At 51.5% G+C, this 22233-nt stretch overlaps 8 protein-coding genes across 8 annotated transcripts; 5 read left to right on the top strand and 3 right to left on the bottom strand.

The window, feature by feature from the left end:
* Positions 1-22: 22 nt before the first annotated feature.
* PV08_00186 (methylenetetrahydrofolate reductase) lies at positions 23-1954 on the top strand (the record flags this gene model as incomplete). Its single annotated transcript, XM_016374553.1, has 1 exon — positions 23-1954. One exon carries the CDS (start codon positions 23-25, stop codon positions 1952-1954), a length of 1932 nt encoding a protein of 643 aa, XP_016239829.1.
* Positions 1955-2987: 1033 nt separating this feature from the next.
* Positions 2988-6596, bottom strand: PV08_00185 (uncharacterized protein; the record flags this gene model as incomplete). Its single annotated transcript, XM_016374552.1, has 2 exons — positions 2988-6492; positions 6547-6596. 2 exons carry the CDS (start codon positions 6594-6596, stop codon positions 2988-2990), a joined length of 3555 nt encoding a protein of 1184 aa, XP_016239828.1.
* A 1447-nt stretch (positions 6597-8043) lies between these two features.
* On the top strand, positions 8044-9023 carry PV08_00184 (uncharacterized protein; the record flags this gene model as incomplete). The annotated part of the gene is made up of 2 exons (XM_016374551.1): positions 8044-8114; positions 8726-9023. 2 exons carry the CDS (start codon positions 8044-8046, stop codon positions 9021-9023), a joined length of 369 nt encoding a protein of 122 aa, XP_016239827.1.
* A 552-nt stretch (positions 9024-9575) lies between these two features.
* On the bottom strand, positions 9576-11496 carry PV08_00183 (uncharacterized protein; the record flags this gene model as incomplete). Its single annotated transcript, XM_016374550.1, has 6 exons — positions 9576-10294; positions 10348-10675; positions 10717-10824; positions 10876-11126; positions 11181-11265; positions 11317-11496. 6 exons carry the CDS (start codon positions 11494-11496, stop codon positions 9576-9578), a joined length of 1671 nt encoding a protein of 556 aa, XP_016239826.1.
* Positions 11497-12961: 1465 nt separating this feature from the next.
* PV08_00182 (uncharacterized protein) lies at positions 12962-14448 on the top strand (the record flags this gene model as incomplete). Its single annotated transcript, XM_016374549.1, has 3 exons — positions 12962-13054; positions 13104-14015; positions 14077-14448. 3 exons carry the CDS (start codon positions 12962-12964, stop codon positions 14446-14448), a joined length of 1377 nt encoding a protein of 458 aa, XP_016239825.1.
* A 937-nt stretch (positions 14449-15385) lies between these two features.
* On the top strand, positions 15386-16318 carry PV08_00181 (uncharacterized protein; the record flags this gene model as incomplete). The annotated part of the gene is made up of 1 exon (XM_016374548.1): positions 15386-16318. The coding sequence occupies one exon, from the start codon at positions 15386-15388 to the stop codon at positions 16316-16318; it is 933 nt and encodes a 310-aa protein (XP_016239824.1).
* A 1129-nt stretch (positions 16319-17447) lies between these two features.
* On the bottom strand, positions 17448-18995 carry PV08_00180 (uncharacterized protein; the record flags this gene model as incomplete). Its single annotated transcript, XM_016374547.1, has 2 exons — positions 17448-17760; positions 17812-18995. 2 exons carry the CDS (start codon positions 18993-18995, stop codon positions 17448-17450), a joined length of 1497 nt encoding a protein of 498 aa, XP_016239823.1.
* Positions 18996-20498: 1503 nt separating this feature from the next.
* PV08_00179 (uncharacterized protein) lies at positions 20499-21872 on the top strand (the record flags this gene model as incomplete). The annotated part of the gene is made up of 1 exon (XM_016374546.1): positions 20499-21872. The coding sequence occupies one exon, from the start codon at positions 20499-20501 to the stop codon at positions 21870-21872; it is 1374 nt and encodes a 457-aa protein (XP_016239822.1).
* Between the last annotated feature and the right edge of the window lie 361 nt (positions 21873-22233).

Genomic DNA, 22233 nt, shown 5'->3' with positions numbered 1-22233 from the left:
TCAGAGAGCCACCGTTGTCAACATGCATATCTCAGAGAAGCTCGCTTCGAATTTGAAGGAGAACAAACCGAGTTTCTCCTTCGAGTTTTTCCCTCCCAAAACTGCCCAAGGTGTCCAGAACCTTTACGATCGAATGGACCGTATGCACGATCTCGGTCCTCTTTTCATAGACATCACTTGGGGTGCTGGTGGGAGAAATTCGCAGCTCACATGTGAAATGGTCAACGCAGCTCAGAGTCACTATGGCTTAGAGACTTGTATGCATCTGACCTGCACGGACATGGAACGCTCACAAGTCGACAGGGCCCTGGAACGTGCCCGCGATGCTGGGTGCAAGAACATTCTGGCGCTGCGAGGCGATCCACCTCGAGACAAGGAGAAGTGGGAAGCAACAGATGGAGGATTCCGACATGCAAGAGACTTGGTCAAGCACATAAGGGCAAAATATGGGAACGTCTTCGATATTGGCGTTGCCGGCTATGCAGAAGGATGTGATGATAATCGAGACGTGGATGTTCTGATTGATCATTTGAAGGAAAAGGTTGACGCCGGTGCTACGTTCATCGTCACTCAGATGTTTTATGATGTTGACATCTTCCTCAAATGGGTCCAAAAATGTCGAGACAGGGGCATCAACGTCCCAATAATCCCCGGAATTATGCCTATTTCGACTTATGCATCGTTCAAGAGGCGAGCCGAGTGGACCAAGTGCAACGTTCCCAAGGACTGGTACGAAGCATTAGAGCCGGTGAAAAACGATGATGCCGCCGTAAGGGACATCGGCAAGGATTTGATTGCCCAGATGTGCCGTAAGCTTTTGGACGCCGGCATCTTGCACCTTCACTTCTACACCATGAACCTGGCTCAATCTACCAGACTGATCCTTGAGGAGTTGGCATTGACTCCAGAAACCTCAGGCAAACCGCTAGAGAAACCACTGCCATGGCGCCAGTCTCTTGGTCTGAACCGTAGGGACGAGAACGTCAGGCCAATCTTCTGGCGTAATCGCAACACCTCGTATATTGCCAGGACAGCGGATTGGGATGAGTTTCCCAACGGGCGTTGGGGTGACAGTCGAAGTCCTGCTTTCGGTGAGCTTGACGCGTACGGAATCGGCTTGAAAGGCACGAACGAGGCGAACATCAAGCTTTGGAGCAAACCCAGGACACTCCGAGAGATTACCGAACTTTTTGTCCGATTCCTCAGTGGTAGATTGGAAAGGCTGCCTTGGAGTGAAGGAACCATTTCGGCAGAGGCAAATATTATCAAAGAGGATCTTATCAAGTTGAACAAGCGTGGTCTCTTGACAATCAACTCACAACCAGCGGTTGATGGAGCGCCCTCTTCAGATGCCGTCCATGGCTGGGGACCACCCGGAGGATGGGTCTACCAGAAGGCGTATCTGGAGCTTCTGGCATGGCCTTCTATGATCGACACAATCATTGAAAGGCTCAACGCCGACAAGAACCTGACCTACTACGCCGTCAACAAGGAAGGCAAACTCATCACCAACGCAAAAGACGAAGGACCCAACGCAGTGACGTGGGGCATTTTCCCTAACCGAGAAGTGGTCCAGCCTACGATTGTCGAGACAGTATCTTTCCTCGCCTGGAAGGACGAAGCCTTCCGACTAGGCGAAGACTGGGCCAAGTGTTATCCAGCGGGTTCAGCGTCACGCAAATTGATCCAAGCGATGATGAGTGAATGCTATCTTGTCAACATTGTCAACAACGACTTTCACGACACACGCGAGATCTTCACCGTCTTCGAAGGCCTTGAAGCTCAGGATCTTGACCATGTCTTCACCGATGACGGTACTGAAGCTGCCCACAACAACGACACGAGAGACGTCTTGAACGGCGAGGCGTCAGCTTCCGAGATCGAAAGGAACATTACGAATGGCGATCAGCATCGAATCCCCTTTCAAACCAACGGCGTTTCCCCGGTGAAATAAAACAATAACCAACTACAGGACCGGTGCTGTCAACCAGCTCTGGCGACGGTACGTGTTCTCATGCAATGACATGATAGAGGACACATTACGAGAACCCTTTTGCTCTACACTCGAGGAGTTTTTTATTACTACGGGCGTGCTTCAACCACGTTAACCAAAACAGTATTAAGTTTCATTTTTTTTCTTGTAGGGCGTTTCAGTGCGGAAGAAAACTGAGAGGGAGGTGGAAAATGCATCAGAAGAGGAGGCATGCGGCATTTATGACTACTCGGATTGATGGATTCCTAACAAAACAATATGGAGTGGAGCGAAACAGAATCTCATTTCAACATGATACCCCCGCGCAAGAGAGCGTAAAGAATCGCGACGCCGAGAACAGAATAAAGCGCATTGTGTGTTTTGTGATATATATATTTTTTAACGAAGCGACGATATGATTGATGTCTACTTGAACAGCCAGGGAAAAAATTGGACGGAAAGAGATGGGTTTAAAAATCATCTCGAAGAGGATTGGGAGGATGGCGACGCAGAAAAGTCCCTCCTTCTTTCATCTTGAAGCAGAGTGGCACGATGGCAACGAAGAAAGGGCTCATACCCACCTAATCTTCTTTTTGCCCCCTGCAGTCTGAACGATTGATTGAGTGGTGGACTTGGGGCTTGGTGACCTTTTCAACCATAGGTTCCCTCCAACGTCTGCTTTGTTGATTGATTGATAGCGAGTACTAAAAAAGAAATATAAGAAAATACCACAAAGCTTCGGGTTTTTGTTTGTCTTCGCGGATTTCATTGGTTATCCTTTTTTCCTCTGGCGAGGTCTCGTTCTTGACTGTCGCATCTCACTCAAGTCACCTGTCTCAAAACAACAAAAGACTGGATCAATGTGTTACGGGACAATATGAAATAGTTTGCCTATGTACCTATCAAGGCCATACAGACATGTCCATTATTACTTATGCATGCTTAACCTTTGCAATGCATTCATTCCACAAGGCCAACTGGCTTCGTTACTCGCGTTTACTTCCTTCTATTCGATTCAGTCAGCGGCACGCGGCGATGACTCCAACTCCCCTGGTTCCGCTGTCAAGGGCGTGTCAGGCTCTGTAATGATCATGCGCGGACCTCCAGTCGAATGATTTTCTGGTGAGAGTTGTTCCGATACTTTGCTGCTATCGTCCAAGGGCGGATTGTCAGGCGGCACATCGGTCGCCAGGAGGCCAAGTCTGGTAGCTCGAGGGCTGGCAGTCAAGGAGTTCGCGATTCTCGCACTTGTGCCGATGTCCCCACGGTGTCTTGCCTTTCTCAGCTCTTCAGCCAGCGGATCATCGCCATCTTCCTGCTCTTGTTCGTCGTCGTCGCTGCCGTCGAAAAAGCGATCACTCCATCTAGCGCTGTCCTGTCTCGCTAGTCTTGCAAGAGCTGCTTTGCCCGAGTTGGTGCTCGAGTAGCTGCTTTCGCCCGTGGCACTGACACGAGACACCAATTCCGACACGTCATCTCTTGACTCGCGGATTTCGGAATCTGTCCTGAGAGGAAGTCCAGGCCGAACGCGGTCATTCACTCTCCGCTTCGTATGCAGTCTGTTCAAATCTTCCCCATGCACATTCGAACTTGTCGAAGATGTAGGGGAACCTGTAACGTAGTCATCCGTAGTGTGTGCACGGGTCGGACTTTTCGAAATGTTCTCTTCTTCACCCTCTTGTGTCGGCTGGTCAGTCTGCCCTTCCACCTCCTCACCCTCATCACCGACAGCTTTGGCATCGCTTGCCTTCGCCCGCTCAATATTAGGCTCGTCCTCGTCCCTCGTCTGCGCGGCTGCTGTGTATGCAAAATGCGTGTCGCACATGTGTTTCACCACCGGCCAGCCGTATGCATTTGCAAACATGCGTCGCACGATCATGTTATTGTGTGCATCTGGCTCAAGTCGTACCAGGACCTTCCGCCAAGAGAGGTCTTTGTGGTACGCTCTAGCAATCTTTTCTTCAATCTTCATCGAACCTACATCTTGGCCGCGAGTAGGGGACATGGTTGACGTCGAAGAGTGGCTCGAGCTTGAACGTGGGGGATTCGTGCTCGCGTTCGTGGCCAATGATGAACCGTCGGAAGGCATTGAATGCAGCTGTGACTCACTTCGTGAACCTGGCTTGTTGCGTATCATGAACGTCCGTTGACGCTTAGCTGGTGGTGGTGGTATGTCCTCTGGGTGATATACGCGATCATGCCAGATTGTCCTAGGTCGAGCAGCTGGGTCAAGGAGGAACTCTTTCGGAGGTAGTGGGGGATTAAGGAGATCACCAGCTGATTCGAAGAATGTGGTCTTTGGAGGCGCCTCCACTTCACTGTTGTCGGAGTTGTTGGTATATAACGATGATCCGCGAACCATACTCTTTCGAGGTTCGTCTGAAGATCCGTCGTGGTCGCGGGAAACTTCTACCGAGGTTGTTGGTGAACTTCTTTCGGAAGATTGGTCGAGGTGATGCATTGTTTGGCCACGGTGATAAATCTTTTTCGTCTTGTGGGCAGGCTTCTGTTGGCCAGCTTGCGGCTTAAAAAGACTCAAGAATCCGGTGAAGATATTGGGAGGTGATGTGGGCGTCTCTGGCTTTTCCACAAATTGTTGCGCTTCTGGCTCGGCTCTTTCGTCGTGGTCTAAGCCCTGACTGGCTTCTGCTTGCGGCACAGACGACTCGGGATCCGGTAAAGGCGTTTCATTTGTGCTCATGTCATCAGCACTGTCGCCGAAGAGATCATTCCAAGGTCGAGTCTTTCGAGGCGAACTTGCATTCTGACCCGTCATCTCTGCCCAGCCCCATTCAACCATGGTGCCAACCAGGCCGTTCTCTCTCCTAGCTTTCTCAACCCGACCCAGGCCTCGCCAGTCAAGGAACAGTAGACATGATGTCCTTAGAGGCACAATCCCATCATTAACGACATTTGAGTATACTGTTCTGTTTCGAAATTTCTTCAGGGCGATGTGTGCAGGGCCCGTGGGCAATATCCGCAGTAGTGGCTTCGCACCAGGATCAGGTTCCCTTTGTGCCTTTTGTGCTTCAGGGGTCAGGCTGCCTATGACGGCACCCCAGCCATTCTTTGCAATCGTTGGAGCACGCCAAGTCAGACCTAGATCTTGCCCAGTCCTTCCCACAAGGCCGAAATCGAGTGCAAACTTGACGTAAACCGGATTCTCATTGCTAAGACCCAAAAATGGGGAAGCCATGGCGACAAAGTTTACCGGCTTGATGAGCTCGAAGAAATCTGGTGAATGTTTCTGGATATAAGCTACGGCGTACGTCTGTATGAGACCGCCAAGGGAATGGGCAATGAAACTGATGCTGGTGATCTTGTAGGGAAGATTGTGGCTCCGGTGGTTCTCGTCCTTAATGATGGTGCTGTTCTTGTGGGCTGGCAAAGTATCTGAGTTTGGTGTTGGCTTCGAAACTGGCATCGACCTGGACAACGACTTCCCTATCGAGCTTTTAACTGGTAGGTATGGCTGGTCAGGATACGTGATTGAGAGCACGTATTTAGCGAACCGCTTCCCGAGATACTGGATACCACGTTCGGTCCGGACGGCATTCCCATTGAACCCTCGGACAAGCACTTCTTCCTCATCATCAGTGGTATCATCTTCATCGGCTGCAAGCACTACCTCTGGGGTAGACTTTGACCTCTGATCGACCGCCTCTCTTCCGAACAGATTGGATTCGGCCAGTCGTTGTGCCCTTCTCTCGGCTCGCCTCTGCTTCGCATCTTCGCGTGCCTGCTTAGCTGCTGTATCAATTGTTTCTTTCATGAACAACATGTCTGCACCGAGATTGCTGTGTAGGCCGTGTGTCAGGAGCACAAGATGGATTTTCTTCTGTTTCCGTTGCTTGTTATCATGCTTTGCCGCATGGTCTCGCTTGTCGCCGTGTTGTGGCCCCTCCGCAACCTTGACGTTGCCGTCATCTTCCCATTCAGGAAACGGAGGTGTATTCCAAAGGCTTTCAGTGTCATCGACCGCCAATCTGATCGCTTTGGAAAAAACGCCTTTCGGTTGCACAGAACTCTTCCCTTGCTTCAGCTGGTGATCTTCCAGCCTTCCTGGAGCGCCCTGTCCAGACCCGATGACTCCATGGAAGCCAAGATCGACCGATTTTTCATCCCTTCCAACTAGAACTTCGTAGTGTACACTCGCCGTCTTGGAGAAGATAATCTGTGAGGCAACTTCTAGAATCCAAGTGAAACTCTTGCGTTCTCCATGTCGCTTGCTATCGCCATGCTGGGCATCCTGTCTGACTTCTTCGGGAACCTTCAGCTTCGCAGTCCACGTGCCGCCTGCCTTGAGCTGCGGCTCATACTCGGGTGCCCCTTCATCTTTGATGGTCTCATGCTTCTTATAAGGGTCGAACGTTGACGGATAACAAGAGACGTACAGGGTGTAAGGTCCATGAAGATAGGCGGCTCGCAAAGGAATTGCAGAAGTGTTCTTGATTTTGACATGTAGATGGGCCGGAGGGGGAAGGATGCGATCGAGACTCGGTGTATAAGTCAGTGTATACCTGGAAGATATGGGTCAACAGCGGCTTCTTCAGTGAACGAGGCGCTCTTCTAACCTTACCACCTCACCGACCCGCACGGAGCCTGTCTGATGAAGTAGAAGCATTATGTCCAGGCATGCTTGACCCGAGAAACACTCGGTCGTGTAAATGAGAATGAGAATGAGGCTGAAGAGATCCGGACGTGTCGGATGTGATATCGCATAACATTATTGTGCTGGAGTCCAATGCATCTCCCCGCAACCGGCGTCCTAATGGGTCACTGGACTCACTGCGCGTGAGGCTACTCCGTATCTGGTACTGGGCTGAAGTGCTCAGCCTTGCTGTATTAGCTAAGCAAGGCTGCGATCCGCGTGTTGGAGCTCTAAATGGGGCCTGCCCCTGCCACCTGACCTACACCTGCGAACTGACCTACACCTGCGAACTGACCTACACCTGCGACCTGACTTTCGGGTAACAGCAGTGCTGAGACGCGGTAGGCCCAGCCTCCCTGCACGCGACAGTCAGGGTAAAGTCGGAAAACTCCCCGGTCTGTAAGAGAAGTTTTTGTCGCTCCACGAGAGACATCACGGAGATGCACTGGGAATTGGAATTCACAGCAAATTGTCAGTTGTTGAGAGTGGGAGTTCTTCACAATGAGAATAGAGAGAGACGGAGGGTACTGTATTGTCCTTTCCGGATAAATGTCTGACGTTAGACGGGAGTGCCAATTGCGTTCTGCTTTTGCCAAACTCTTCGTAGTGAACCAATGAGGTGGCTCCACGTCAGGTACATCACGCAGCGTCTTGCCGCAGCATCTAATTCAAGTGCTCTTCCAGTGCACCAGGGGGGAAAGCTGGAGATCCAGATTTACTACAAGTCGTGCCTGCTAAATAAAAATCGTGAAGCGGCGGAAGACAGCGCAATCTACCCGTACATTTTTCGAAATCCATCGAAGCGCCAATTTCAACATAGCGTAGTACGACGCTCTCAGAAACTATGAATGAGAACGCATGGGATCCTGTAGAGATGAAAGGCTGACAAACACTGGTTAGAGTCGATGTATTCTGTGAGGATTTTATGTATGAACATGACATTGTATTGCTATCTAAACTGCTACACCTTTCGCGGAGAGCGTGTGCGACATCACTCCGTGCCGACTGGTCGTGCTGCTGATGAGATGACCAGCCCCTGATCCAGCTTCTCTTTTTTGGAACTTTCCCAAATCTTGCTCATGTTGACGGACGAGGATTCCTTCAAATGCTGAGAGAGCGTCGTTGCTGTCACACTCAATGAGCCGCCAAGTGGTAGTTTGGAGGACAAGGAGCTCTCTCGGACTGGAAGAATATTATACCGATAAGGCTCGGTGCGGTCGAGTATTAAGAACAATCTCTTCCCCTCACTTTCACGTCAGGGTTGAATGAAAGACATCAGTGTCCGAAGATTCTCCAGACTGATGCAGAACAAGAGCTCTCTACTTATCCGAGTCTCTCCGCCGCAACGACCCAGGTGGAGTGACGATTGCGTATCCAGCTGCATCGAATATTCTATCAACCCAATTCTACTCTGTGGAGAATGGTTCGGAGAGGCAGAGGTCGCGGTGCGGAGTCTGGTAAGCAGCCTATGTCGGTGGAGCAAGGTCTCATGTAAGTATATAATATCACCAGTGTCCCTGTCTACATAATCTTATGTGCAATCGGCAAGCCGCCGGAACGAAGTGCCTCTAGTTCAGTGCTTTGCACACCAAGAACTCAACCAGTTGAAGGTCAACTTGATATTACTCCCTCAGTCATCAAACTCTCCCTCTGCCTGAGTATGTCTTCCTACTCATCCTCGTCTCGCTCCCTTCTTCGTGGGTCGGCAATCCTCATAATCTGGGGCAGCCAGTCCAACATCTCCATCAGCGACGAACGCGCGCTGAATGACTGGTGGACGAATGAGCACCTGCCTGAACGTCTCGCCATTCCCGGGTTTCATCGGACTCGACGATACTTTACATGTCCAACAATGCCGGCGCGGACTCAAGCAATGACGGCAACAATTCAGCTGGATCGCGGGTCTCGCATTATCTCGTACTCTACGAGATCTCGTCGCTGTCAACGCTCACGTCCGAGGCATACATACAAGCCCTGAATAACCCCACCGCGGGCACCAAAAAGTTCATGCCAGTCTTAGCGAGCATGAACCGGTCGGCTTGTCGCGTGCTATTCTCCGTCTCTCGGTCGGAATTCGCCTAGTGTCAGCACGGCGATACTAGCGGGACACTCGCACACCTGGTCTTCGAAGCTCCCGCGCCCTCCGAATCACAAGACCAGCTGGTCGAGTGGCTCTCTGGAGATGCGTGGAAATTCCTCGTCGGTTTCTTCCCGAGTATGCTGGCCATGCACCTGCTCGAACATGACGACTCGGCCTCGACGGCCGGGAGCTCCACTAAATCATACGACAATGTAAACTTCCAGAGTCCCCTAAGTGGAGGAGGAGAAGGAGGCAAAGCGCAGAGATGGATGCTCCTGGCCGAATTCAGTGATCCGTTCGGCGCCCCTTTCGCAACCTAGAAGGAGAAATGTAAGCCGCTTCGGGACGGGTTGATTCGGCATGGTGTCGATTTTGCGACAGCCAAAGAAGAGATCTACGGGTTGGTGGTTGTCATGGAGGAGTAGGGCTCGGAATCGAGGCCTTTCGCCAGGAGCGGCGTTCACGTTCCAGTAATTGAGACTTAAACACTCCATAGACGAACGAGCCATGCGTCGTTCCAGTTAGAGTACCAATGCCCATGAGCCCCGCTCGATCGTATCCGAACAGTGATTTTGTAGCATAGGGTGAGGAAGCAGGCCTGACGCTCATATCTAGTGAAGCCATCCGCAGTGTACGTTGTCAAGGTCCTCCTCTAACAAGACTAGGGCCCTGGAGATGAGATGTCAATTAACTCGTTGCAGCCGCCAGAGCCGAACGCAGCGCAACTATTGCCCCTTCTAGACTACATTAGATCAGCTTCCAGCGTAGATCGGTCTTTATTACATGTATAGGGGGCTTTCTACGCCACCGGCCTTCCTACCGATCCGACAGAGAGCGTAAGCAATCTTCAGCTCCCAGCGCCCTTGGCCATCCTAAGCGCTAAACTTCAGCTTGATGTACGGGATGTGGTGGTTCGGCCAGCTCACGCGCTTCGGGCCATAACGACAGGTCTTGAACTCGGGGTAGTCAAACGAGATGGACTTGAGTCCAGGGTAATTATACCGCTGCGTCGTCATCTTGGAGCAAACCAAGTCCATCGACACCTCGCTCCACCGTCTGTAGCTGGCCACGCCCGGATGCACGACAATCTCCGCGCCGTGGAACGGCAATTGCTGTAGCCTCCCGTACGCCCCGTTGATGTTGGAGGTTACGCTGCGGACGAGGTTGACCTGGTCTCTCAGCATTGCTTGTACCCTCTGAATGCTGTCGCGTGCGTCTGAGAGGCTCGCGTTGGTGGTCAGTGGGCCGTTGAGCCAATTTGGAGACGTCGTCGCGAGCAGCGATTCCTCCAGCTCGGTGGTCTGCAGCGACAGGTCGGGCAAGAAGTTGGTGCCCAGGTTGAGATTGTCTCCTAGGCTCTTGACGAATTCGGGCAGCTCTTTCGCTATTTTGAAGATCTCCACGACCTGGCGGATTTGCCTGAACTGTCCGGAAGTAACCAATTCGATCATACTCTGAGGGTCGGCCGATAGGCTGAAATCGGCGGCCCTGTTATCAAGGATGTCTTTCATGCGCTTGACCGCGCTGAGAAACTCCGCGACAGACGCTTGGACTTGGTAGAAAGGCTCGGCCCTCGAAATAGTCTCGGTAACTTCACTGCACTTCAGCTGCATCATTGTGTGTCACGAGGGTCTGATTACTAACCTTTATTGTAGAAGTCACTGACAGAGGGCTCTAGACATTGCTCGGTGGTTTGACAGAGCTGATTCTGAACATTCAAGACCTCGGTCTGGATAGCGATGAAATTTGTTGCCAGTGTAGGGAGATTATTCCCTAGATTGGTTACCGTCGAGTTGATACCGTTCAGAAGGTTTTCCCATGGGGCAATGATGGCCGATTTCAAAGAATCGGACATGAAATTGACGGAGTCTTGGGCATAGTTCGTGAGGACTGTCCCAATCTCGTTACATTCTCTAGAGTATGCGCAGAGTACAATCGCTTCTGCAAGCTGGATATACAGCGAAAGGTCGATCTCTCCCGTCAGTTTTATTCTCCGGAAAGGCATCAACTTACCTCAAGAGCCCTGATGACAATCCAGCCATCGGACGTGGACAAATCTCCTCCCGGGGCTTCAAGGTTCGATTTGTCGTCACGAATGGCAAATCCGTTGTCTGCGAGGCACTGCCGACTGTCATAACCCAGTACCATCTTCTGCCAAATTCGACAACTCACCTTTGAGTACTTGGCAAATGCAGCGAGTAGCCTGGAAGTTCCCGAGGAAAAATCGGAAACTTCGACATCATCGATTGCGGCTTCACCGCCGAGCGCGAGTACGGCTGGCAGACATTCACACATTGCCATAGATTTTGCGATCAGATCTTGTCCACCGGGTAGCGCCTGGCGGATCTTGTTGCAGATGTTGACTTTTTCCGTCTTCAAATTCAGACCGCAAGGAATATCAATGGTGAACTCGTCGAACCGTGCTTCAAATTAGCTCAGGTGGTTCTATCGAGAAGAAGCCAACTCATCTGGTAGACATTTTGTGGTAGTACATGTTCGTCCTGGCTTGCGAAGCGTCGGGCAGAGTGTTGTGAACGAGACTTTACTCTTGCAAGGGTTCGTCTGTACTTGTCAGTATTGCAGGCCATTAATTTCGGCTTGAAAGATCCAGACCTTTACGAACTTATTCTTGCAGTATTTGACATCAAAGCCTGTAGGAAGCGTTATGATGGCGTTGCAACCAACCACCGACTGAACGCTGCCGCATATTTCCTCAATGGTCGACTGCGCGTTGACTACAGACGCGGAGTTGAGGATGAAAACGAACAAGGTGGCCACGAAAAATTTGGTCATTTTGGTACCACAGCGGCAACTGAGCTCATCGTTCTTGAAAGATGGATTCACCAAAAGAGAACCGCGGAGCAAAACGACTCTATGCCTGGAACTTCAGATTCCTGTATGCTTACCACAGCTCTTTTGATTTGCGACCCTTTCATTGACCCAACCCGTCAGCCCACGGTCGCCCATGGGCTAATCCAGTTGCACAACTATCCATTGACATTTCGCGAACGGCGCAGCTCAGTTTGACAGCCACAGGACACTAGATGCTTCAGCTCACTGCCTTGCAGGATCATAGAGAGCCGGCACGCGCGTGGCAGTGGGGTGATGGCTCCGGGCTAGATGCGGTCGGTTGTTTGTTCGAGTCAAAAGTCCGGGTTTTGGGCTGTCGTGTACCAACAGATTTTCACCTTCGCTTGTCCAGGCTGGCATCAAAAGCTTCGAACAAATAGTTGAAAAGGCGTGCGTCTTGGTTGGCTGGAATGTCTCAGCTATAGACCACCAAGAAAATGCCAAGCATGGCAGCCGAAAAGCTGCGAGTTTTGGCGTCAGCTGCCATAACCATCAAGTTTCTTGAGCGTGTTCGATCTCATCAGACTCAAATGGTTGGATAGTTTCTCGAGTGTTCCAAAGAGGCATAAGCCACAGCCGAGCCACAGCCAGAAACCGAGCCGCCAGCCACGACCACCAGCCACGAAGGCACAGCCAGAAGCCTCTTCATTAGGTATCCTAGTCCGTCTAAATGATGAAGAGAGAAGACTACTTGGATTTGACCACATGCTGTAGCTCTCTCCGGAAATCTACATTGTACAGTACTGCTGAAAATTAACTCCGTTTCTTTATCCAGCTGAGCCAGCAGACAGTCACGAAGCAGGCGGCGCGGAGGTGGCGTACGGTCTGGGCACGTACGCTACTCTACCTCCGGAATTGGGCAGAGGCTCAGCTCACACAAGAAGCCTTGAGGCTGCAGCCGGGATAACCCCTCTTCAGCGGTTTGTTCTTTATAAATGATGCAGACACCGTGATCTTTTCGAGCAAACGAATAATTCCCCTCGTACAGTACATCTATTACAGCATACCCGTTAATTGCCGTCAAACATGAGCGGGCAGAACCGCACCACAGAGTACGCGCTTCATAAAACCGATAGTCGTTGCCATTCCGACCTGCACACTCATATTGACAGTGGCTAATACGTATATCGTCAAAAATGGTTTCTTGCTGTCCTGCAGGGATACTAATTGGACATGGGTGAAGGCTGCGAGCTGTACGAAGAAGTGTACGGCGCCCTGGCTCCAATCAGTTGTCTAAGCACACAGCCTCAGCCTGATGCCTTTCCGAACATTGGGATGTTGCCTTGTCGACACTATGCCCCTCAAGCAATTCTTCCTTACTATTCTTCCGCCGAATATAAGCCACTCTCATAGGTGTCTCGCCTGGGTCTATCTAGAATAGTGCCCTTCTCAACGGAAAGAGCTCAGAATGCACGATTTCTATCACAGCAGACTACTTAATGACCCCACCCAATTCCAGCCTCGTTCTGGCAATCGATCTCTTGAGGTCTTTCTGTCTGATGTAAGCGGGGTTCAGAATCTGGGGCAAAGGCATTTCTGACAGCTGCTAGAGAGATGCAACCCCTACTCTCAAGCAGACTGAAATTGAGGAGCATGCAATCCAGGACTGGGTTGTCCGGGAGCATGTTGATATGGAGTACCCACAAGGTTGTGAGACCCAACGACCACACCTTCGACTTCTGATAGGGAGTCCAGAGCAACACCAAAGTGATGCAGAAATCTTGCCGCTCCCCATATCAAGGGATACCTTTGAGGCGCTCAGAATTGCATGGGGTCTGCCCAAGGAGCTTCTCCGAATGATGCTCAGTAGTCTTCCCATCGCTGATGACTTCAAGGGAACAGACGCAAAAGGCCGCCCAGTTACCGGAGTAATGATTCGAAGTGCAAGATCTCGTGATTGGAATTTCTGTCTAGGTCTTGCTTACAATGAGAAGACTGGCGTTCTCCATGGTATCTTGAATGGCATGCAAAATGACGAGATTGCACTTCTTCTCGATTGTCTTCAGAAGACTGGCAGGGGGGATTTCGATTCGATGTTGCTTCCCATCTTCCTCCTCGAGCTGAAGGTTCATTATTTTGCGGTGCTGCTTGAGAAACGTGCGAGGGGCATCGAAAAGATCGAGTACATGACTGGTATGAGGCACGGTTTTTCTTCAGACCCAAAGCGCAATATGAGTATTGTCAAGGATGTTGAACGGGAGCGCATTCTTAGGGAGTTGGACTTTGATGAGATCACACGGAAGTTGACAGGACTCACGGGGACTTTGAGCTTCTGTGATATGACATTCTGTTCGAGCTTGCGAGCTTTGCACAAAGTTGACAATATCAGGTCACGGATCAACCCCCAGCGGGAGCCCCGAGGAGACGTCGAAATTCGTGTCTCGTATCTGAGAGAGCTCATAGTTGGCTCTCAAGCCCTCGGTGCCGTCCTAACAGATCGCACAAAGGCCCAAGTGCAAACGGTAGGGTCATGCATCCGACTAGGTCCCATGGCAAGCAGTACATGCTGACCCCTCAGGATAGGTGTACAGCCTGATAGGGCAGAAAGACAACAGGCTCAACATCGAAACGGCTGCGGCGTCGAGGGAAATCGCTGAGGTCAGCCTGGGACACAACACTGCCATGAAAGATATGGCTGAGGATTCCAGAAATGTTGCCATACTGACACAGAAGGACAGCACCAACATGCGTATCATTGCGGTGGTGACCCTTTTATTTCTTCCAGGCACCTTCATGGCAACATTTTTCTCCGCAGGCTTTTTCAACTTCTTCGAGGGGAAGCAACGGCAAGGTCAAGTCGTTTCCAGGTGGATATGGCTGTATTTTGTGCTCACTGGAGGCACCACACTTGTTGTCTTCGCCGGCTGGGCTTGGTACTCGAAAAGACAGAACTAGGAAATTCTCAGAATCATTAAGACCGCATCGTCTGCGGGTAGTCAGGGCATCAAAACGGACATTGAATCCACGAGTCGACCTCAAATGTCCCTTACAGCTCAGCAGGATGAGCAGTTGATGTCCATAGTGCCAGGCGGACAGGGAACACCTGTTGCTCCAGTCATCCGCGGACGAAAGTCGTTCGCCTGATCAACGGCGATGGAATTCACAGTTGACGCGGTAGAACTGGATTGTCCTGGAAGATTCTAAGCTCAGATTCCAACCATATCAGACCTTGAAATACCCGGCGCGAGAAGCGAGAGGCGAGGAGCTCAAGAGAACAAAGGTTTCGCAGGTTGGAATGCGGCTGCGTCGGCGTCGTGTACATTTCGGAAACCGTGACCGTCGATGCGGTAGCAAGACGCAATACTCAATATCGCAGAAACCAACTGCAGTTCAACGAACTCTTACAAGCTGTGTACAAAGTATCAAAGGGCCTACATGGAGTGTTGATGCAATCGAGTACCTTGATGTTTGTTCGAGGCAGCAGCACGTGCAATGCTTCACTGAGAGTCATGGTCACCGGTCGCGACAATGACCTCCCACCAATACACCACTGCCTGGCCGCTCAGTCGTTACTGGGACTGCCACATCTCATTCACGGACCTCTACTTCTCCATCCTGTCTCCTTGACACCCGTTCAACAAAAGTCCAAGATCGCTTGGGCAGGTCATCTCTCATTTCGCGACGCTTCAAAGCATCAAACATCATACGCTGAGAAGAGCACACTCAATTGGTATGGCAGTCATTGTTGCGTATTTGATTGACTTTGTCGCGACACGACTGAGTTTCACTTTTTACAAAGGACCAGCTGACAAAAGGTGTTCGTCGCATAGGCCCGCGGAGCTTCGCAACCTTGTCATCGCCTTTCCTAGTGTCCGCCACTTCCTCTACCGCAATGCCAAAGAAAAAGAAGGGAACAAAGTCGGCAAGAGCTGAGCCATATAAGGCCACTGTCCCAGCCAGACGCCGCTCTGAGAGAATTGCACAGGCAGTTCCGGAGGACACGCAAACTGCTACCGAAGGATTGGCGAGCCCAGGATTACTTCTTACCGGCCTTCCACTGGAAATCAGACTGGAGATCTTCGGGTACTTCACTGGGGCTCCAACAGAATACGACGAGCAAGAACGCCAAAAGATCGAGCTCACAAGACGATCTCTGTTGTTGGTCTCACGCCAGGTCAACACCGAATGGACACCGCTCTTTTTCAATACGACGACCATCATGTTCAAGGCGGGACGCACCGACCGTGCTGGATTCCCAACTCCATCGAAGGCTACGCGACAAGAAGAAAATGAACTCCACGCCATGCGGATTGCTGTCAATGTGTCTGATGAGCTCCTCAAGAGCATTTCCCTTCCCAAATTGGAATTTGTCAAGAAATTGCATTGGGAGCATACAATTGCGCAAGCTAGGCTGGGATGGCATGGCGGAGGTGTAGGACAGATTGCGGACGACAGAGGCCTCGTACGACTATCTCATGCACTCAAACACATGAAGGCGTCGTTGCCCAATCTTACTGAGGTCATTTACTCGAACAGCACTGGTTACCACACCGAATCGTTCTCCGCCACGAATGACCCCTCAGGCAAAGAGCATGATCACGAGCATGAGTTTCGTCGCATCGATGCTGGTGGCCGACATCAGGAACTCGCAAATAGACTAGTGGGCGAACGCCGCTCTAGTGTCCTTCGTGGATTCGTCGTCGACAAAAAGGTCATTTTCGAACCCGGTCGCTACTTGGGCACTCAGCACTTGTTGTACGCTCAAGGATTCCAGATCATATTCAAGAAGGCAAGGGGTGCGAATTCGAACTCGAACGTTGGATGAACAGTTTTCGATCTGCCCAGGCTCTCGGGTGTCAGCATTGAGACGGCTGATATTGCATTGTGACGTGAATCTGGGGAACGGAATGATATCGTGAGCGAAGTTGGACGGAAGGAGCTTCAAGGGGTGCGTCTGCACAAAGTTTGTTTCATCAAGGAGTAAAAACATGCGAAACCTGGCAGCAGAACACAAGGCACCTGTGTTGTGATAAAGACAAAGAGATAGACAGAGAGAGACAGAGAGAAAGTGCTGAGATACCATCAGAGTGTTGCACATAGGTAGATGGAAACATCGACAAAGCTCTCAATACTACATCTACTTCTAGCATCCGTATTGCGGCCTCGCATCGCATCGCGTGAAGAATCGGCGCAGGAGAACCGACCCCACTCAGCAGAGAGTTGCTGCAAAGGGGCTGCTGACTGACACTGCTTGAACCACCATACCGAGTGACAGTGCACCCAGACTTGGAATAGGCCGTCTCTCTTCATGCTAAGCCATTCGAGATTAGACCGTAGACGCTGCTGTTCCGGTGAGCGTAGGTATCTACTACTGTAGATAGGCTTTTTAGCTCAGCCAAGATACGAGTACAAGGTATGGCCTGGTACTGACCGCATGTATGTACCGTACTACCTGCAACCCCTTGATCGCCGAAGCCTCGCGCCACGTCACGTGACCATAGCCTTGTCGTTGTTTACCCTACAGTACGTTCAACGGTAGAGGGCACCATCTGAGACCGACCGCGATAACCACCCAGGGTCGAAAACTACTATATCATTTTCAGTGGTCCTGAGAGAACTCGGTAGTCCGTTTAGACATTTGCATTAACAGCACGAAGGCCAGCACAAGTACGTGCAGGTACTACTACGAGGTATCATTCTGTTGTCTTGCTACCCGGGAATGGAAGAGGAGTCGCCCTGTGACCTTTGCACGCCCCAGTAATCCATGTACCCTTACAATCGCCGCTGAAAGAGAGAGATAAGCATCAGGAGCGCTCCACTCAACTCAACTCATCCTGGCGAAATATTGTGCTGTGCAGCACAGTAATATTTCCCGAGGCCCCCCACTAAAGACAGTTTGCAGATGGTGTCAACGCACGCGAACTCTCTTGGCGATTCCCGAAAGAAAACTACCCTTAGTGCTTCTCGGCCATCATACCTTCAGGTCCAACAATGGCACTTGCTGGCGCCACATCGGCGATTGTCTCGTCGCTAAACTTCAAGTCTTCTTCGATGTCCGTGGTGTCCTTGACCTTTGTCCAGATGACAGGAGCGGCAAGCAGGAGCGAGCCGGCCAACACACCCCAATTGACGGCGAACTGGGTCATGAATGAAACGTTGTTTGAATCGAGCTGGGGCGAGATGGCGCCACCGGCAGACTGGATGCCTTTGTAGAAACCAGTAAAGTTGGCAAGCTTACGACTGTTGTTGGTAATGGATCCCATGAGCCTAGGAAGTGTTAGTTGCAAGAAGAAGGCGGTCATGTCCAATCGTGCTTACCAGTATGTGGTGGTCTGCCACACCGAGTCGTACATGCCGTAGAACATGAACAAGAACATAGGGCCAATGTAGCCTGAGTCGGTCCAATCAAGCTTAACATAATCATCAGCCGTTGTTTCAGCGCGGTTGTACTGTTTCTGGAAATCGTAGCCACCACCCCAGATGACAAATGTGAGGACGAAGAGGACGACCATAACACCTCTGGCACGAGTCGAGCGGCTGAAACGGGGACTGTCGAGGGCAAAACCAAAGATGGCCGATCCGAGGATTTGTGACAAATAGTACAAGACGCTGTTGAGGGCACGAGTCCGGATGTTGAACTTTGGCAGATTGACATCTTGAAAATGGTAGGTGTAGAACCAGTTGCTGGCGAAGAACATGGGGAAAAGGAGAACGATATACCAGTCGCTGAACAGGGTTTGCCAGAGACCAATCAGTTCAGACTTCCAGGTCGGGTTCTTCATCAGGATGACGCGAGATCCGTCGGATCGTTCGACAAGCTTTGGGTCGCAGAGGAAGCCTGACAGAACGAAACCAGCTACCATCAGAACGATGAAGGCAATGTAAGTCCCATCCGCGACTTTGTTGCTCTTGTTGTGAATACTCTGGCCCAGGGGGATCAAGCCGCCAATAACAGCTCCAAGATTGAAGATGCCCCAGAATACGGCAATGTATCTGCCCTTGGATTTCTCCGGAGGGTACGCCAACATGACGGAGCCTTGAGCAGTCCAGAGCAGCCCAGCACAGACACCAAGCAGGGCACCCGCAAAGATAAGGAAACCCGCGTTCTGGGTATGGTTGTAGCAGAGGATCGAGGAAATGTAGAGGCAGTATCCGAAACCTCCTAGACCAAGGGTCAGACGGAGACCGATGGTGTTGGCAATCGTGCCCGCGAAGAAGCCGACGACCGAGAAGGTCGCGTAGACAGCCGTGTTGGCGTTGTTGATATCATGCGCACTGACTTGGCCGGCCGCACCCAAGCCGTTGACAGCGTTGAACATGCCGGGACACAAGAAACAGACCAGGGCAACAAAGACAACCTGGAACTGCGGCGTTGCATATGCGGGAATAGTGACGGGGCCAATCTTGAAGGTTTTATACATCCAAGATTTCCCATGCGGTCTCGCTTCAGCACCCATGATCTCTGGTGCTGGAGTGTCAGAGCCAGCACTCGTTGATGCCATCTTTTCGTTTATGGGTTCAGACATTCTTCAACAAGGTAGGAAAGTAAGTAAAGCAAAGCTCAATGTGCCGAGGGTTGAAGTAGAGGAGGTCGCAGGCGTTGTGACTTGACAAATAGACTTTCGGACAGAAGAAGGCTGCAGTCAAGCGGAGTAGAGTTGCGGGATGTGAGACCACCTGGGGCAGAAACGCTGGTGGAGTCTGGGTGCTGGTCTTCGCCTTCAGAGTGTCGCGTGCGTTGGGAACGGAGGAGTCTCGAGGACGGAAGAGGGTCAAGGAGGATGGATATAGAAGTAGTCAACTGGTCGAGAGTGACAACAGGACAACGACACGGTGATAGTGAGTGAGGTTGCTGCGCTAAACCACCCTCCCCATGAGTATCAGCAGACTGTTTGAGATAGAAAGATAGAAGAGTGACATTGTACCATACCGACGCAGACACAGGAGCATTTGATAGAACAAGGTGCTCAGGTAGTGGCCAACCAGGAGCCCCCTATCAGGCTAGCAGGTGTCGAGCAGCGTGGTTCGTCGGCTGCACGGCAACAGTACTCCAGACTCGTGGAGGTGGTGTTGATTGCAAGGGTCGATCAGAGAGGCTCGTTCAATCATTCACGGTTCAGGCTTAGCCGACGGCGACAGGGTATCATTGTGGTAAAAGCCATTCGGAGATTGATATGGCTCGCAGACGCTGGGCAGTAAGCCTGGCGGTGGAGTGCGAGAGATAGAATGCGATCGCAGGGTGGTTGGCCTGCGGCGACAAGGGTGGTGTTGAGACTGGTACGTACCGGGCACAGCGAGAGTGTCTGCGAAGGCCTGCACGCAGCACACCGTACAACACCCTGGGAGCGGCGCGGAGCACGTGACCCGCCCCTCGATAAGAGTGTTGCATCCTTCTCCGCCTCAGCGTTACATACACTCTGTGCGGCTTTGATTGTGACTCTCCAGAACAACGTTTCATCCATCACTTCTCTGACTGTCCGCCGTTGTTGCATCTGGCATCGCTGCCTCGTCCAGTTCCTCTTCATCACCGGCGACGACTACATGAATGACTACGAGAAACTCCTGTGGCCTGTCGACCACCAATCTCCTTGGCCACGGTAACACTACCAGGTCCAGGTCCAGGTCCAGGTCGATGTCGCCGTCGCTGTTGAACGTGCCCAAGCACTGCAACATGAGAGGCTTCGGGAATGCTGTGCCATCTCCGGAGACCAAGCCTGGAGCGGTGGTTTTGACATCAACCACTCATCTCACGCGTCTCTGCGCTCTATTCCGTCGTCTGCCGTTTTCCAGATCCAAACGGCCAGTAGAATTTGTTGACTTTGACCTATGAACTCACCGGCTGTGACGTGACACGCTCCTCTACACACTCTTATTCATCGCAATCTGCCTTTCTTGACCTTCCTTCTCTCATTCTTGTAGGGTTCTCCTGCAAGCAATCCTTGCTTATCCGCCTTCTCCCACCCTCCTCCTGGACTTTGTTGCTGGTGTCGGTAATAGATATCAATATGGCGACCTCGCCTCCGCGCATTGTCAAGTTCACGAACGGCTATCTCCTCAAGGACGGCCAGCTGGTCTCGGGTGACCTCTGGGTGTCGTCAGATACTGGCCGGATCATGAGCCCACAAACAGCCTTCTACTCATCACGACTAACAGCAGACAAGACTGTTGATCTCCAAGGCAAGATCCTCGCTCCGGGCTTCATCGACGTTCAAATCAACGGTTCACACAATTTCGACTTCTCCACCCCCAGCCCGGAATTTGCCTCCGGCTTCGCTCATGCCAGGAAACAAATGATCAAGAGCGGACTGACGTCCTTTGTGCCGACCGTCATCAGTACACGGCCGGAAGCCTATCATGCCGTCCTGCCGCATCTTGGTCCCTCGGGAAAGACCAGGGACTTCAACGAAGGCTGCGAAAGCCTAGGTGCTCACATTGAAGGCCCGTTCTTGTCACCGCTCCGTAATGGCGTTCACAATCCAGAAGTGCTGCGAGAGGCCAACTCGTGGGCCGACGTGGAGGAGTGTTATGGATCGTCCAACCTAGAGAACGTCCGATATATCACCGCCGCTCCAGAGCGAGGACAGATGATGTCTCTGATCCCAAAATTTGTCTCTCGAGGCATAGTATTTTCGGTCGGTCATTCTGATGCCACTTTCGAAACAGCCCAGAATGCTATTGCCGCTGGAGCGTCAATGGTGACACATCTGTTCAACGCCATGCGACCCTTTGGACACCGAGATCCTGGTATTTTCGGGCTGCTTGGACAATCAGCCCCAACTACGCCTGTCACATCACCAAAACAAAGTCGACCGACTAGTACGTCGTCGTCCCCCGAGGCATCACCTAGATCGTCCAGAAGATCGACGCCTCGGTCTAGTCTCAGCATAAGCACATCAGTGGACGATCTAGACGAAGGAGCACGGTACAGACAACCTTTTTTTGGCCTTATCGCCGACGGTATACACCTATCTGCGCAAGCGCTAAAGATTGCATATTCTGCTCATCCACGAGGCGCGATTCTCGTCACTGACGCGCAGAAGTTTGCTGGATGTCCGGATGGTGTCTACGACTGGCGAGGAGAAGATCGCTTTGTCAAAGAAGGAAAGTTACTCAAGCTTGAGAGCAATGGACGGATAGCGGGGAGTGTTGTTGACCTAATAGACTGCGTCAACAACTTCAAGCGCTTCACAGGATGCGGCACTGCTAAAGCACTGGAATGTGTCACGAGCACTCCGGCCAAGATGCTTGGGAAGGACGTAGAGGCGTCGAAGGGAAAACTAGAATCCGGCATGGATGCCGACTTGGTCGTCCTTGATGAGACCCCGGACGGGGAATTGACCGTACAGCAAGTTTGGAAGTTTGGAGTTCAGGTGGCTTGATATGGTCTTTGGACGTTTACAAAAAGTGCATTCGGCTGGGCGTTATCCAGGCGTCAAGAAGGCCTTCGCTTTGGTTTGTCTCAAACGCCGATTTGTTGTCGACGTTTTCTGGTCACCCCAACCTGGGCTAGGATGATATTGCGCAGTTGTGTTCGAGATACCTTTTAGACACGGTTGAGAATTCCCCTGGACGCGATTGAACGAGTATGATGTATAACAGCACCCTTTAGAAATGCGATCATTTATTCTGTTGCCGTTATGCCTATCTTCATCTGTCGGTGATTCCTTAGAGATCGTTCGCGCGGAGGCGCCAAAAGCGGCCATCAGCCAGCGTCCCTATTCCTCCCGAGGAATTGTCGTG

This window comes from Exophiala spinifera (assembly GCF_000836115.1).
Source record: "Exophiala spinifera strain CBS 89968 unplaced genomic scaffold supercont1.1, whole genome shotgun sequence".
Taxonomy (NCBI): domain Eukaryota; kingdom Fungi; phylum Ascomycota; class Eurotiomycetes; order Chaetothyriales; family Herpotrichiellaceae; genus Exophiala; species Exophiala spinifera.
The sequence above is the reverse complement of the archived record's forward strand: the minus strand, read 5'-3'. Positions and strand labels throughout refer to the sequence as shown.